The sequence below is a fragment of the Zasmidium cellare genome (genome assembly GCF_010093935.1).
Source record: "Zasmidium cellare ATCC 36951 unplaced genomic scaffold M409scaffold_9, whole genome shotgun sequence".
NCBI classification, from domain to species: Eukaryota; Fungi; Ascomycota; class Dothideomycetes; order Mycosphaerellales; family Mycosphaerellaceae; genus Zasmidium; species Zasmidium cellare.
The window spans coordinates 267695-282973 of record NW_022986953.1 but is presented as its reverse complement, the minus strand read 5'-3'; the positions used below and the strand labels follow the sequence as shown (position 1 = coordinate 282973).

The following is a 15279-nucleotide window of genomic DNA, read 5'->3' as shown; positions in this document are numbered from 1 at the left end:
CTTTAATACTTAATGACAGACAGCATCAAATCAACGGTTCAATATCACCTTTCCCACCAGTTCTACAACTGACTGACATTCGATCTGCATCAAAAGACATCCACCATGGGCTCCCACCCAGACTCCAACCTCCACCCCGTGGCCACCGGCCCCGCCAAAGCCCTCGTCGACGCCCATCAAGCCCCCCAACCCCTAAAGCTCTACTCCGGCTGGTTCTGCCCCTTCGTCCAACGCGTCTGGGCCCTCCTCGAAGAGAAAAACATCCCCTACCAATACATCGAAGTCAACCCCTACGACAAACCGCCCTCCCTCCTCGCCCTCAACCCGCGCGGCCTCGTCCCCACCCTACAGTACGACTCCCGACCGCTCTACGAATCCGCCGTGATCTGCGAGTTCCTCGAGGAAGCGTACCCGGGGTGTGCACCGCGGTTGATGCCGGAGGATGTTTATGCGAGGGCGAAGACGAGGATTTGGGTGGGGTTCTGTACGGGGAGGGTTGTGACGGGTTTTCATCGGTTTTTGCAGTGGCAGCCTTCTAATAAGTCTTCTGATGGGGGTGGGGATGGGGAGGAGGGGGGGTTGGAGAGGGTGAGGGGGGAGTTTTTGGGGGTTTTGAAGGAACTTACCCAGGAGATGATGGAGCATGGGGAGGGGCCTTTTTTCTTTGGGGGCCAGGAGCCGAGTTTGATTGATTTTGTCGTGGCGCCTTGGATTGTATGTCCCCCTGCACTATTCCTACCCCCTCCCCCTCCCTCTCGATACCTCGTTCATGACACGCTAACAATATTGTTTTGTGTATGGGTAGATCCGCCTCTGGATCTTCGACCACTTCAAAGGCGGCCTCGGCATCCCACCCGAAGGCCAAGGCGGCGAAGACGAAGCTCTCTGGGCGCGGTTCAGGAAGTGGAAGAAGGCCTTGGAGGAAAGGCCGAGTATAAGGGACACGACGAGTGAGCGGGAGTTTTATTTGCCGATTTATCAGAGGTATGCGGATGATACGGCGCAGAGTGAGTTGGCGAAGGCGACGAGGACGGGGAGGGGGGTGCCGTGATTTTGTTCATTTGAGAGGGGGGTTGTTGCAGATCCGGCGAGAAGTAACGGTCAAGTGAAGTGAGGCTATCGCTGCAGACGATGAAGGAAGATTGAAGTTATGGCTTCATTCCAAGTATGGACTACTATGTCCTATGCAGACTCGCTGCACCATGCACTCATAATGTCGTCAGTATCCCCAAAATGCGTCATGTCTCCTACGCCTCCAAACGCCTCGCTATCCCAGTGCGAAAAGACTCCAAATCTAATCAACCACCTTGAGCATGCGGTACGCATCGTGAGAGATGGCCCGCTTCACCTGCGCCAGAGGGTCCTGCTTCTTCTTCTCCGTCTTCTTCTCAATCACAACCTCGTCGCCATCCTCCGTCTGCCCGATCACGTCCTCCTCCTCTGGGTCCTCGAACTGACCGTTCTCAAGGAACATCTTCAGCTGACCCTGGCTGTATCCGCTGACAAGCGCCGTGCCCTCTTCAGTGGCAGTGACAGGCTTGGGAGCGGTGCCATTTCGACCGCCAGCCAGGTTCCAGAAGACGATCTGTGGCATCTCATAGCCAGCATCCTTGTACTTCTTCTGAATGCGCTCGAACGAGGTGGTCCAGCGCTGGCCGCCGCCGCAACCATCGAACTGCATGTCGCTGAACACGAAGACCTGCTTGACCATGTCCTCCTGAGTGAGCTTGTTCTCAATGGCCATGGGGAGGATGAGGTCTTCAAAGACGGACACGAAATTGGTGTTCATGCTCCAGTTCGAGCGCTCGATGTAGTCGACTTTCTCCTTGAACGAACGCTTGTCTGAGTCACCTCCAACACGCATGACTTGAGGTTGATCAGAGAAGGTGATGAAAGCGCCGCCGAATGGAGGCTTGGTGACTTCGGCGATGAGGAGAGCCAAGCCAACGGACGAGTCGATGGGACGGGTAGAGTCAGGGAAGACTGGAGAGTGCATGGAGCCTGACACGTCGGCAATGGCGATGGAAGACTCCAAAGTGCCCGAGTCCTTGATGCGCTGGACAAGAGTCGACCATTGCCCTCCCAGACTCTTCAGCTTGATGTCATGCATCTTCTTCTCAACAAGCTGGGTAGTCGTCACAGAACCACGGCCGTGCGTCATCCTAGGACCACCAAGAACGTCTCGCACCAGAGTGGAAGGGAGGAGAGTGGCACCAGAGATTGTAGCCTTGCCCTGAGCGACATCCTCAATGTACTTGTCGAAGCGATCGAAGTCCTTCTTGGCGAAGAGTGGTGTGTACTGCTTCATGGCGAGAGATGGCACACGGTTGTACTTGATCTCGTCGAACTTCTCAGCGGTGATGGAGCGTTCAACGATCTGAAGATGCTTGCGAAGCTTGGGGATGGTGAAGTGGTACCGCTGGCGAAGATGCTTGATGTAGAGAGTGCGGTCGCCTGGGTCGGCGTCGGGACAGACATCCTCGAAAGAGAAGAGCAACTCAGCGATCGAGGTGACGATGCAGGTGTGCTGGTCGTGCATGGCCTTGTGGGTTGGTGCCCACTTTCCGCAAAGAGTGATGGCCTTCACATCCTGCTTGGCGCTAGACTGGAGGCGATCAAAGTCGAGCTTGAGCTGGTCGGCGAAGAGGCGTGCTACGCTGACGTGTAGTGCCTTGTAGATGGGGTCGGTCTTGAGCTTGTTGACAATCTTGTCGTGGCGCGCTTGCGTGATGGCCTTCTTGCGGCCCTCTGTCCAGTCACGGTCGCGAGGCTTGCCCTTTGGCTTCTCCACGTTGAGGATGGTGCGTGGCTGGCCATCAAACTTGAGCTCGTCGTTGGCAGCAAGAGCCAGAATGTTGAGCAGGTCCTTCCAGTAACCGTGGGCCACTCCGTACTTGACATCGAACTCCGATAGAGCGGCATCCTCGTCAAGCTTGATCTTCTTAGTCTCGGGCTGGCCTGGAAGCTCCTTCTCATCGATCATCTCAAAGTCACTATCGACATCCTTGGCCTCCTGCTTGGCCTCTCCCTTCTCTTCTCCCTTCTGCTCCTGTTGTGGTGCCTTCTTGGGGATGAGTGGGCGCACCAGCCAAGGGAGATTGATGATGAGGGTAGCTGGGTGGTTGGTGTACAGCCAGCCAACAGCTTGGTAGAAGACGTTGCGGCTGCTCTTGCCGAGGTGGATAGAGCGAGCGTTCCAGATGATCTTGAGAGTTGACTCAGCGTCGGTAGCCCAGGCCTTCTCGAGAACATGGCGAAGGCGGTCGCCACCGACGACACCCTCCAGCTCGTAGAAGAGATCGACCAGAGGCTCACCCGAGGTGCTGTGGGCTACGTCGGCGTTCTCGGTGAGCATCTTGCCATCCCGCTCATCGAAACTTGGTGCAGTGGCCTTATCAGCCAGTAGGCCATCCATGAAGGCGGACTTGTCCTGGCTGGACGTGTTGTTAGCGACATCTTCTTGCTTGACATCCTTCTGCTCGGCATCATCGTTTGGCTTGGCGCGGACGGCGAGTGGAGTCGAGGTGGCGGCGGCGGCTCTGTCGGCCTTGAGAGACTTCAAGTATGTGTTGAACTGCTCCTTGGAGAATGTGAGCTCATCGATCTCTGGAAGGTCGACAGGAAAGGTGGTGTCGAGGAAGGAGTGCTTGGCCGTGTTGGCCTGTTGTTCGGCCGCCATGCTGGGGGTTAGGAGAGTATATGGTACGCTCTCGGTGATTGAAAGCGTGGTGTGTGTGTTAACGAGTTATGGCTGGGTGCATGCGAGTGTAGACGTGCGATATAGGTGGTGGTAGTTGTAGTGGAGGAGTCGTAGTGGAAGTAATGGAAGTCAAACGAGGCGATGACTGTTTGCTAGTCGAGCTGACGTTGTGGCTGGTGCTCGTGTCGGCAAGCTGCCTGCTCAGCTGCACAATAATATATATGCCATTCGAGCCCGTTTGAGTCAATCGCTGTACTCACCCGCCAAGGCAACAATCATTGACCAGTCATTGCGAAGGCGACTCTTTTCGGACACCGCCGATCCCCCCATCATTCATTCATTCTTGAGACTACTTACCCCTCTAATTCGACACAAACACTGCGCAAGACGGCAAGCGTGTAGTCAAATGCGCATCACCAACGCGATGGAGGACCCGCCTCAGCCTCACCGGTCCTCGGTCGCCCTGGTCAGAGCTGCGGCGTCCCGGCGTGCTGCAGTCGACCAGCATGACCACTTGCCCCATTTGCATAGCTGAGGGGGATTCTCCAGAAATTGTGACTACGATGAATTGGGCAAAGTTATCGAAGAGGAGATGGAAGCGGCAGAAGAGGTGCTGGAAGACGTGGGGTCGTTGCTCGGATTGATCTCGTACACCTTGCCTGTTTAGCGTATGTGATCTTGGTAGAAAGATCATCCGGGCAGAGAATACACATCACGATTCACTTCCATCGCACTTGCCAACAAACATAAGCACATTTTGCTGCTACCCCAGACTCTAGCAGACAGGACATCGCCTTCCCACAAGTTAGGAGCAGGCACGCCTATCCAGCCTTTCTCCTCTTCACTTGATTTCTTTCCCCCGATAAATGCATGCATTTCACGTACAACACTGTTGAGTTTTCCTTCCTTGGCGTGCTTGAACATGACTATTTCACAATGGACTACCGTGACCTTCGCGGCCGTGATACTGCTAGCTACAGCCGCACCGTTACATTCAGCAGATTGTGAGGTGTCAGACCCACCCGCAAGCGACAATGATTCCTAGTACGAAGCGGTCGGAGGCGGCGACTACGATAGATGCTCCTGGTTCTACCTGGCCAACATCGACATGAAGGAGGCCAGATGCGAGCCTGCAAGTGGTGGAGTCGTTCCTCGGGGCGCATACGTTGCTGGACCTATCTTCGGTGATTTCGAACGAGCGGAAGAGGACATCTTCATCAAATCCTATGACTCGAAGCAGACGAACACAGACTACGAGCGTAGCAGCAGCGAAACCAACACTCAGTTGAAGAATCGACACCATCCACATCGCGACGACCGCAAATTCCTGATGTTGATAGACAACAACGGGTGCGAAATCTTCAAAGCATGTGGTCCCACCTGTGTTGATGTCGAATGGGCCGACGTGCCAGCGAGAAAGAGAATTGAAGGCTTTGGACGGAAGAGCAAAGACAGAAAGCCACTGTCAAATGACTTCATTCCGAAAGACCTTCTCAACGGCCAAGATTTGATCAAGAGGAGAGAGCCTCATCGTGGTCGGCAGCTCGAAGTCACATCTCCCAACATCACTACACCTCATACTCCGTGGACGAAAGACACAGTTTCTTACATGGCTGTGATGGATACGCCGCACGACTTCGACTTTCAGAAGTGCGTCAGTCATGTGCAGCAAAAAGGAAACAGCTGGACAGAGGAGGAACACTGTCACCGCATTGATTGGAGTCAGATTCCAGTAGGCCAACTCATTGCTGGATTCGGCCAAAAGAAGAACAGCTCACGGCCGGCAGACATGGTCGCTGATACACGTTCAATAAGGCAGGCAAGAGGTACCCCCGTCGACTGCACCCACGAAAGACTTGAGCGTCACGATGCTTCGGCCAGCCATTCGGGAAGCAGGACGTCAATTTACAAAGCGGTCCAGTTCAACATCGATCGACGAGCATCCAAGAACATCTCCACCGCCAACAGCCGAGTCAAGCGAATGGAATACGACTTCAGCGCCAGTCGCATCGTCACATTCCTCTTCGAAGAAGAACTCGTGGGCGATCCGAGGACATACACAGCCTACAAAGATCCAGACTTCGGGGGCGTCGTCTTCACGACCTGTACCTACGGCCAACCCTGGAACAGACTCGGAGACCCGGACTACACTGGAGATGAAGCCACTATGTCGTGCACCCAGATGCCGGACAAGTACTCGATATACCTTGTGCTTGGCTATCTCATCTCGTTCGCCCAGGGCTCGATGCTGGAGCAAGCTGCGCTGTCGGTGTTGATTTTGAGGACTGGGGGTATCGCCATGTTTATTGCGTTGCTTGTCTTATTTGGCATACTCTTTATTGTATGGGCGGTGTGGTATGTTCTTCATATGCTTGGGATTCTCAAGATTCGGTCTTTGTTGGGGATTCGGCATGGCGACGGTGAGGTGTGATAGGGTTGGATTCAGTAATCATCAATGGGACATGTCTTTAGTCTCAATAGCTTTGGTGGAGGCTTAACTTGAGCGATTGCCCTGCGCATCACATTCAAAGATTGAATTATTACAGCGCACCATGATGGAATATTTGCAAACATACCGGTTCGTAGTGATGAGAATGAAGCGTGCAACCAAATGCTTACTACAAACTTGCACAATTCCACTCAATCCTTACAAGATTACATGTGATGCAAACATTGAAGTCAAAATGATCGAATTTCGCGACCTCGACACTCAGTTCGAGTCCCGCCCTCCACCGCACCAAAAAAGAATTACAAAAAACCGCACATCCACCCTCATCGATAGCCAAAGCGCCAAAAAGGTTCAATAGAAAAACAAAAAGTTCGGTTGATCGAACTGAGAATTCCAAAGATTGACAATGCGGCTTATCGCGGTGGACCAAGGATTCATCTGGTAAAAGGCAAGGTGAATGCTGATTAACCCAACCGCGCCGTCAATTGGATGAGAACGCAAACCAGGATATATAGGCTTATAGTACTGGACCGAGGATTAGCCAAGCGAGCCAATCAGCGCGTTACTTCTCAAGACGGAACATCACTTCTTGCCATCAACGCCCTTCTTTTGAGAAGGCAAAGACATGCAATGTTTGCAGAGCAATATTCATGTCAAGCTCACAGATAAGTCGAACATTTCATTGGCATGATGGCCTAGAACTCAAACCCAAGCCTCCACTGTGATGCTCGTTCGGGCGATGTCTGCCTTGGGCCCGGCACGTTGCACCGTCGTGGCAAAGGAGCTGAGGCCTTGGAATACGAAACTATGAAGCCAAGTCTCCGATTCATTGACATACTCTTTTGAGATTAGAAGGGAGAAAATACTTTCATAGGCGCCCTCTACTACAACTCCAACTCCACGACGACCCCTGTGGCGGATTGAGCTTTTTTGACGGCGGTCTTTCGCGTGGACATCATGGGCTATTCAGAGGTACGCGAAATTTCCTGCGTACGTCACTGATACATCTATTTGCTGAGATACACTTCAGCAACTCTGCCAAATCTGCGGCGTCTCCTTCAACATCGCCCGCATCCGCCGCCCGGACGAGCCCAGATCCGCCGCCTGGATCTACTACGGCTCCGACTTTGTGGACGCGGAGGGCACGATCCAGAACTGTGGTCGAAAGTCAGGATGTATGATCGTTGATCGGGATCTCGATGAGGATGTGCTTCAGGATCCCTGGAAGAGGAGAGTTGTCGAGGGGGAAGATGACGAGGGAGGCGGAGATGGAAATGGAGAGGGGGAGGAGTTTGCTCCTAACGCTGAAGACGACGAGGACGATGACGAGCCGCCGCTGCTGGAACAGTTTGTTGAGCTGATGAGTAAGTACCTCCCAATCCGCTTCTCCTTCGACATGAGTATTGACGCGGGAAACCTTCAGGTGCAGAACACATCGCCGGCCCCAACTGCACGAACGGCAACGGCTACATCGGCCACCGCATCTCCCTGCAAGAAATGCAACACTGCCGCGTCTGGCAGACCCTGATCCGCAAAACCGAGACCTTTCAATCCGCCCCAGACGACGAAGCCTTCGAACGCACCGAAGACGTCTTCCTCAGCGGCATCTCCGACGACATGCCCGAGACGATGGACGGCGGATCAGCCGAAACTCACCCCGCCCGCCACGGCGTCCGCAAACCCAACGTGACGAACGGCATGATCGATAGCGTGTACACCGACGCCAAGGCAGCCTGCATGCCGTTCCACCCCTGGTGTCTCGAGGTCTTCAAGCGGGCGTCGCACGCGAAGAGCGGCGAAGTCGATATCGCCGGGCTGTGGGGATGGTATGAGAACGAAGCGGACTTTGAAATGTTCTTTGCCTTCCCTCGGGCGGGTCCAACCACCGGACTGCGTGAACAGTGGTGGGATCACGCCGTGGGGAGCGAATGGATCGTGTGCAACCCGCTCTTCATGCCGACACTCTCCGACGAGCTGCAAACCACCATCAGCTCAGACCCGTCTTTCGACGTCGGCCAAGGCGCCTTCGACATCCCATCCTCCCAACTCACACCCCCAACATCAACCCAAGAAACCGACCCCTTCACAACCCTCCCCGCAGAACTCCGCCTCATGATCCTCCAAGACCTCCCCTCGCAATCCATCGCCTCCCTCCGCCTCTCCTCCCGCGCCTTCCGCCAACTCCCCATCTCTTTATGGCACCACCTCCTCCTGAAAGAAATGCCCTGGTTCTGGGAAGCCCACCCCTCAACCCCCCTCCCAACATACTCCTTCTGGACCACGAAATCCGAAAAAGACCTAAAATCCCACCCCGTCGCCCCCGAAAACCGCAACCCCGTCCCCGTGCCAAACACTCTAGATCCCACGCGGACGAACTGGCATCGCCTCTATCTCCTCCTCAAGGAACGGGAGAACGATGAAAAGTATAGATCTCTGAGGGGTCTGCGAAACCGCGAGAGGATCTGGATGGACTGTCAGGAGATTCTGAGGAGGATCGAGGAGTACAGGGCGCGAGGGGAGATTCCGGTCGAGGACGTGGCGAGGCTTGTGCGTGAGAGGACCGAGGGCGTGAGGAGGAGGAATCGGGAGAGGATGGAGGCGAGGAGGAGGGAGCAGGAGAGGGATCAGGGGGTTGTGACGCATACGGAAGCTGCGCAGATGCTGTAGTGTATTTGGTTGTCGAGTATGCTGTACGGGATCTAATCATCGGGATACTCATCTTTGATATTCGACACGAATGTCCTCCCCTCCTTATCCCACCGCTTGAAGTACCTGCCCGCCAACTGCATCAAAACCGGACTCGGCTCACTCTCATCCACCTCGATGTTCTCCTCCGCTACATACCGCACCGACTTGTCGTCCGCGCTAGGAGAAGAAGCGTTAGCGTCTGAACTGCCAACGACGTAGTAGTACGCTCGTGTCGAGCGTTTCGGCGGGGAGGCATACACAGAGTTGTAGAATGGCTGCTCCCTTCCTCGCGGCAGGTCATCCACGCGCATTTGCTCCATCCATCGCTGCTCCGCTCCGCACTTGATGTCCCAGCCCACGATGACGCCTTCGTAGCCGTAGCGGCGGTGTTTGAAGTGTGTGCCGATCTTGAGCCTCACGCTTTCGGTTCGCTCGTTTCTTTCGCTGGGTGCTTTGCGATTTCTATCGGCGGTGCGTGCTGTCGTGATGAGGTGCATCAGGATGTTGTGTTCTCGTTCAGATTCAAACATGGGTGGTATAAATTTCTCAATCAGACCGATGTCCTCCGGGAAGTGTGCTTGGAAGTGGTCGACGAGGTACGGGAGACATTGGCGACGGCGGTGCAGGGTCGTGGCTGAGTTGGAGTCGCCTAGCACAAGCATGGACCAGAGCATGCTGTACCAGGCTGCTTCAATGTCAGGATGTGTAACACGTCTTGAGATGCCTCGTTGGCGTTCGCGAGATTCTTGTACAGAATGCATAATGTTGCGACTGGTCCGCATGGCGATTTCGAGAGTAGATGTGGCACCGAGATGGTGATGGTGCTGCTGTGCAGGAGCCCCCATTTGTAGGAGTCGCAGCGTGAGGTGTTCATTTGGAACCTCTTCAGAGGTACGCCACGGATCCATATGCATCAGCTCTGGCTCGTCGCCTTGCGTGGGTATCTTGGGTCTGCCATCAAGAGTTTGATCTGCGGGAGCTTCAATGACTGCGTGAACGTGTTGAGGGTAGTTCGATGGCTTTGCGTTGACGCCCAGTCTTCTCGCCACTGCACAGTAGATGGCGACACTCTGCAGAGGTAATGAAGTATGTACCTCATCAAACAAGGCCATGCTGATGAAGTTATTCCTCAATGCGTGATAGTCGTCCTCGCTTGGGTTGCCCACCAGGTTCTCACTTCTCAAGAATTTGGCAATTTGTACTGCCTTTCTTCGAATTGGGAGATCGTCGAATTCATCATCCCGTGCCCTGATAGCTGCTGCGAGCCTGTCGAACTCGCGATCCATATCATCCAAGTCTCCCTTCTCGCCACTCAGAACGAAAAGATCGTATGCGCCTAGTATCTCCTCCAGCCGCACCATCTGTCTCTTCTGCAAGCGCGTCCACTTCTCCAAAGCCGTTGCTCGATGTACTTGCCCCAAGATCGCATTGGCATAGTATCGTCGGCACAAGGCATCTTCTGCATCGTCCGGCGTTGCATCTCTTAGCTGTAGTAGCAAGTCTTTGACATCGTATCCCCAGGAGGCGATCTTCTCCATTCGTTCGAATCGCCATTGCTGTGTCGTAAGCATCTGATCGAATAGCTCTTGCGCCTCTCGATCAATCCTCCGTCGCTCATTGAACAAGTGCCGCCATTTAGTCCGGGTCGGTGGAAGCTCGAGCCTCTCTTCTAGCACATGGCTCTTTTCCCAGTACCGCCATGTGCTGGTGCAGTGGCGACGCCATACCAAAGGTTCGTATGTGATTTTGTTCGCTCGGCGGGATGTCGTGCCGAAGCAGAGTGTGGCCGTCGGTGGTAAGTATGAAACAATTGCTTCAAGCAGCTCATCGGGCAGAGCGAATAAACGGTTGGGCGTCTCGGTCATATCGTTTGTGGAGGACGCCATTGCGTTGGGTCGTGTGTCGATGTCAGGTGTACAGTGGCATGCGACTGGGGACAGTAATGGTCGGCGATGACGTTCGCGAAGAACGGACCTGGTTCCGCGTGGAATGATGTGAGCTTCACCGCGCCGTGGCTCTGACATTCATCAAAAAGATCTAATCAATATTTAGTTGCCTCACCGCTGCGGGACTAGACATCCTGTTGGCTTCTAAACGGCCGCGTTCAGTTCACTCTTCACACCGACACCATCAACCCTTGCCTACTCCAGCACAAGTGCCTCGAATCCGGCGCTTCGGAATCGCTCGATCCGCAACTGACAGCGATCGCAGAAGCACGAGGCATGGCGGGCGGACAGGAGCGGACATGTGATGCCGTCATATCAGCTCTTACCACACTCCCGCAGAACCCTCCTCACGCTATTACAGTCTTACATAGTTGGCCCGAGGAATTGATCAAGTACAAAGTGCTTCCCTGCGTCCTTTGCTCTCCAGATCCTTCTCTTTCCCCCTCCCACGAACTCCACTCTTGGCATCCACTCGTTCTGCTGGGATATCGCTGTTAGCCATGAGTTCCTCCAAGAGCGACCAGATCGACGGTGGTGACCTTAAGCGGGTTGACTCCTTCCAAGTAGGTGCGCCGACATCTCGCGACACGCTCCTGTGCTGCGGATGTGATATTGACGACCTTGTATAGTGGCCCTCAGGACACGTCGGGCATTTGAGCGAGGGCCAGCAGGGCGCGCTCGACAAATTTAAAGAGTTGTGTAAACAGAAGGGATATTACCATCCTGGCGAGGGGAAGACTCCTCCTTCTCACGACGACGAGACTCTCCTCCGATACCTGCGTGCGCGCAAGTTCATCCCACAAGACGCCTTCGGACAGTTCAAAGACACCGAGGATTGGCGGCAAGAAAACGATCTCGACAACCTCTACGAGACAATAGATATAGACGAGTACGAGCAGACGCGGAGACTTTATCCACAATGGACCGGCAGAAGAGACAAGCGTGGAATCCCCTTCTACGTCTTCGAGGTCGCACACCTTGACCCTAAGGAGGTCACGGCGTATCAAAACGACAAAGACAGAAAGAAGGATGGAGGAGGGCCGGATATCAGGTCGAAAGTACCGCGAAAGATGCTGCGGCTGTTCGCTCTGTATGAGAACCTCTGCAGGTTCGTGCTGCCATTGTGCTCTGCCATACCCAACCGCCCAAGCGCAGAAACACCCGTGAGCCAGAGCAGCAACGTGGTCGATATCAGCAAAGTCGGATTCAAGCAGTTCTGGAACTTGAGGGCGCATCTTCAAGATTCCAGTCGTCTGGCCACTGCTCATTATCCAGAAACGCTGGATCGTATCTTCGTCGTGGGAGCACCTAGCTTCTTCCCTACTGTGTGGGAATGGGCGAAACGATGGTTCGATCCAATCACGGTGGTACGTATTGCTCAGAGTTGGTTCTGGAAGTGTGTACTGACTTCCAGTAGCAAAAAATCTCGATCCTGTCTCAAGCCAACACGCTCAGCACACTCCAGAAATTCGTCGATACTGACAACATCCCCAAAAAATACGGCGGCAATCTCGAATGGTCCTTTGGCGACATGCCCGCTCTCGAGCCAGCGATTGCAGACTCGCTACGCTGGAAAGAAGACATTCGACAAAAAGGGCACCGCACCTTCCCCATAGGACCAATCAAATGGCAGTACGACGGCGACGGCGACCTCGTGGCGGTAGCGATTGGAACGCAGAACGGTACCCCACGTCAGAAGGTTATTGCGGGGCTTCATCCTGAAGCTGACGTAGCAAGGCTTGCGTTATCACCTGGAAGAAATCCTCATTCTGCACTATTCGCGAGTGTCAGTGGCGCTGGGGCGACGACGCTGCAACAGACACTGAGCAAAGACGCGACCGCCGGCGGCAAGAAGGGCACAGCAGCGAACGGTTCGGCGAATCCAGCTGCAGCCATGGGAGTGACAGACGCAGATCTGAATGTTGGCAAGTCGCCGAATGCTACTGTACAAGACACCTCGCGTGCGGGCACATTTACGGTTCCCTACCGGGACCACGAGAATGAAGTGGCGTCACCACCGATAGGCGCCAGAGAAGGGACCTCGAGCACGCGCTTCGAGCAGCAGAGCAACACTCACGCGGATGGCACACTCGCAGAAGGCACACCCGCAGTCCGACAAGACGGCCAGGGAAGCGGACACGCAGTCATGGAGCCACGGACCGTGGGCCAAGCTCCCAAAGAGACGCCCCTGACGAGGGAAGACGACAGTGCGCCGACGATGGTTGAGCAAGCACAGCAGTTGGCCGGACAGGCTGTGGAAACCGCGAAAGCCGTGCCTGCTATGGCGCTGAATGCAGTTGGAATGGGCGGTAAGAAGGAGGAAGCGAAAGCCGAGGAAAGCAAGCCAGAAGACCCGCGGATCGATGGCATGGAGAGTAAGAATGTGGAGGAGTTCATGAGGAGCAAGACGATGAGCCAGCCGGAACAGGCGAGGTAGGGAATGTTGGTGTGAAGAGGATGTGGATGAGTAGATGCCGGTGCAGGATGTATACCCTGAGGAAACGCATAGAGCAGAGGATACACGCAAACGCATGGCACTAGGTTTGAGATGTACTATCTTTATGGATGAGCAGCCTTCGGATCGTTCTAGAGTCGGTTGCCGTCTTGCTTCGACGATGGCTCGATATAATTAAGCCCACTTCAACCTTACGTGTACCTGGCATGCATTTGTCACTCGCATCTTCTCTTGCCCGACTTTTCATTTTGATGCACCCAGCAATAAAAGATCCGATTCCAACGGCAGTGAACAACAATATCTAACCAGAGCAACCGCAACGATTCCACACCACATCAAACAATCTCATCTATCCCGTCCCGCCCCTGCACAAAAAGCCCAGCCGCGTCTGCACAACTTTCCGTGTCCCGTCCCGTCCCGCGTCACACACTCTCTTCCTTCCCCACCACCCCTGCTACGACATATACACGCACGGCTTATGGTGCTCGTACATATCGTCCCGTGGTAGGATGCGAGCCTGTCCAAGCAAGTGTACCTCGCGGGACGAGGCCGATGTACTTCCACTAGCGTACTAGGTGTGCGATTGGAGTGTTTGGGGTTTGTGGTTTGGGACGGGATGAGACGAGGAGACGGCTCGGGGACGGGATGTTTGGAAGGTCTGGGTGCAGATGCGGGATAGGGTTGGGGGGTTGGAGGGATACATTATTAGTGTACATATTGAGTAGTTCGTTGGTGAGATAGCAATAACTTATTTTGTTATCTGATGTGTTGATAAATTCCGATCATTATACCGAAGAAATCCTCTCCTGTGAAACTCCACGCTTGTTCGTCACGTCATACTGTACTAACAGTTCTCTTTCTTCTCCTTCTGAACAAACTTCACCTCTGGCGTCGGCGGCACTCCCCATTTCTGCCAAGTCCACCAAACGAGAACCGTCAACGCCGTGACGGGGATCGCAACGACCCAATATAACCAGAACCTCTCGGAGACTGTCCACCTTGCAGCTTGCTCCTGGTTCCCGGGCGTGAAATTGAAGAAGGACATGCTGAAGATGGCACTGATGAAGGTGCCGGGTAAGAAGACAAGCCCGAGGATGCTGATGGTTCTCATGGCCCTGCTGTCGACCTGCGCGGCGTGGGCGATCTTCGCGGATATGAGGTTGGAGTGTTGCGAGGTGATGTGGAAGGCGAGATTGATCTCATTCTTCAGTCTGTCCTCCACTGCGATTGATCTGTTGTGCATGAACTGCAGCATGGACTTCTGATGTCGAATAGCGGGCGCTGGATCGTCTTGGGCGGGTTGCAGGACGTTCGCATGTTGCCATCTGGCAAGCTCCCCCAGAATGTGATCCGTGACGTTGAGTGCCGTGGAGAGAACTTCACTGCAGTGCATTACATGCCTTGACAGCTCGTGCATGGCTGCGTAGTCCGGCTGAGGGTCCTCGATGAGCATGCGCTGTTTCTCTGTGTCGCGTACGAAGTCGCGAAATTGCCAAATGGCTTGATCGTACAGTTCCGCAACGTGCTCCATCACAATGGCATGGAAAGCGAAGGGGTGGGCTAGTAGATCGTCAATGATTGCCTCGCGCAGCGAGTGCTCGATCATCTGCTTCAGTTGAAGCGGGCTGTTGAAGCAGAGCAGCCGAGCGACTTCGCCTTCTTCCCAGTACGTGACGAATGTCAGAATGTGCCAGTCGTAGGATATGTCTGGGATCGGTCGGAACTCTTTAGGAAAGACCTTGGTGACATATTTGATCATGAAGCGGAACACCGTGACATGTCTTTTCGTGGAGGTTTGTCCTCTCGGCGCCAACGTCCGTCCGTAGAAGTAGCCATTGGAATCTTGTTCCTTGGTCATCCAGAGCCATCTTGGAATTCCAAAGGCAGACGACAATTCTGTAGTGGCGTCCAAGTTGGTAGGCTGCTCAGACTTGTACGCCTGGAGGAAACTGTTGGCTCTTGTCAACAAACGTATGGAACAGCAGATTCTGCAGACTCACAGGACAGCCGGGTCCCGATTATTAGCTTGAAGTGTAGTAGC

General features: G+C 54.3%; 7 protein-coding genes across 7 annotated transcripts; 4 read left to right on the top strand and 3 right to left on the bottom strand.

The window, feature by feature from the left end:
- Window positions 1-105: 105 nt before the first annotated feature.
- Window positions 106-1051, top strand: M409DRAFT_36094 (uncharacterized protein; the record flags this gene model as incomplete). The annotated part of the gene is made up of 2 exons (XM_033810500.1): window positions 106-714; window positions 806-1051. The coding sequence occupies 2 exons, from the start codon at window positions 106-108 to the stop codon at window positions 1049-1051; spliced, it is 855 nt and encodes a 284-aa protein (XP_033670501.1).
- A 243-nt stretch (window positions 1052-1294) lies between these two features.
- M409DRAFT_64689 (uncharacterized protein) lies at window positions 1295-3415 on the bottom strand (the record flags this gene model as incomplete). The annotated part of the gene is made up of 1 exon (XM_033816188.1): window positions 1295-3415. One exon carries the CDS (start codon window positions 3413-3415, stop codon window positions 1295-1297), a length of 2121 nt encoding a protein of 706 aa, XP_033670500.1.
- Window positions 3416-4622: 1207 nt separating this feature from the next.
- M409DRAFT_52137 (uncharacterized protein) lies at window positions 4623-6507 on the top strand (the record flags this gene model as incomplete). The annotated part of the gene is made up of 3 exons (XM_033812000.1): window positions 4623-4704; window positions 4753-6125; window positions 6247-6507. 3 exons carry the CDS (start codon window positions 4623-4625, stop codon window positions 6505-6507), a joined length of 1716 nt encoding a protein of 571 aa, XP_033670499.1.
- Window positions 6508-7106: 599 nt separating this feature from the next.
- Window positions 7107-8816, top strand: M409DRAFT_52136 (uncharacterized protein; the record flags this gene model as incomplete). Its single annotated transcript, XM_033811999.1, has 3 exons — window positions 7107-7121; window positions 7180-7513; window positions 7579-8816. 3 exons carry the CDS (start codon window positions 7107-7109, stop codon window positions 8814-8816), a joined length of 1587 nt encoding a protein of 528 aa, XP_033670498.1.
- Window positions 8817-8848: 32 nt separating this feature from the next.
- Window positions 8849-10702, bottom strand: M409DRAFT_64688 (uncharacterized protein; the record flags this gene model as incomplete). The annotated part of the gene is made up of 1 exon (XM_033816187.1): window positions 8849-10702. One exon carries the CDS (start codon window positions 10700-10702, stop codon window positions 8849-8851), a length of 1854 nt encoding a protein of 617 aa, XP_033670497.1.
- Window positions 10703-11283: 581 nt separating this feature from the next.
- On the top strand, window positions 11284-13220 carry M409DRAFT_20021 (uncharacterized protein; the record flags this gene model as incomplete). The annotated part of the gene is made up of 3 exons (XM_033805192.1): window positions 11284-11346; window positions 11413-12150; window positions 12201-13220. 3 exons carry the CDS (start codon window positions 11284-11286, stop codon window positions 13218-13220), a joined length of 1821 nt encoding a protein of 606 aa, XP_033670496.1.
- Window positions 13221-14082: 862 nt separating this feature from the next.
- On the bottom strand, window positions 14083-15096 carry M409DRAFT_52133 (uncharacterized protein; the record flags this gene model as incomplete). The annotated part of the gene is made up of 1 exon (XM_033811998.1): window positions 14083-15096. The coding sequence occupies one exon, from the start codon at window positions 15094-15096 to the stop codon at window positions 14083-14085; it is 1014 nt and encodes a 337-aa protein (XP_033670495.1).
- Window positions 15097-15279: the final 183 nt, after the last annotated feature.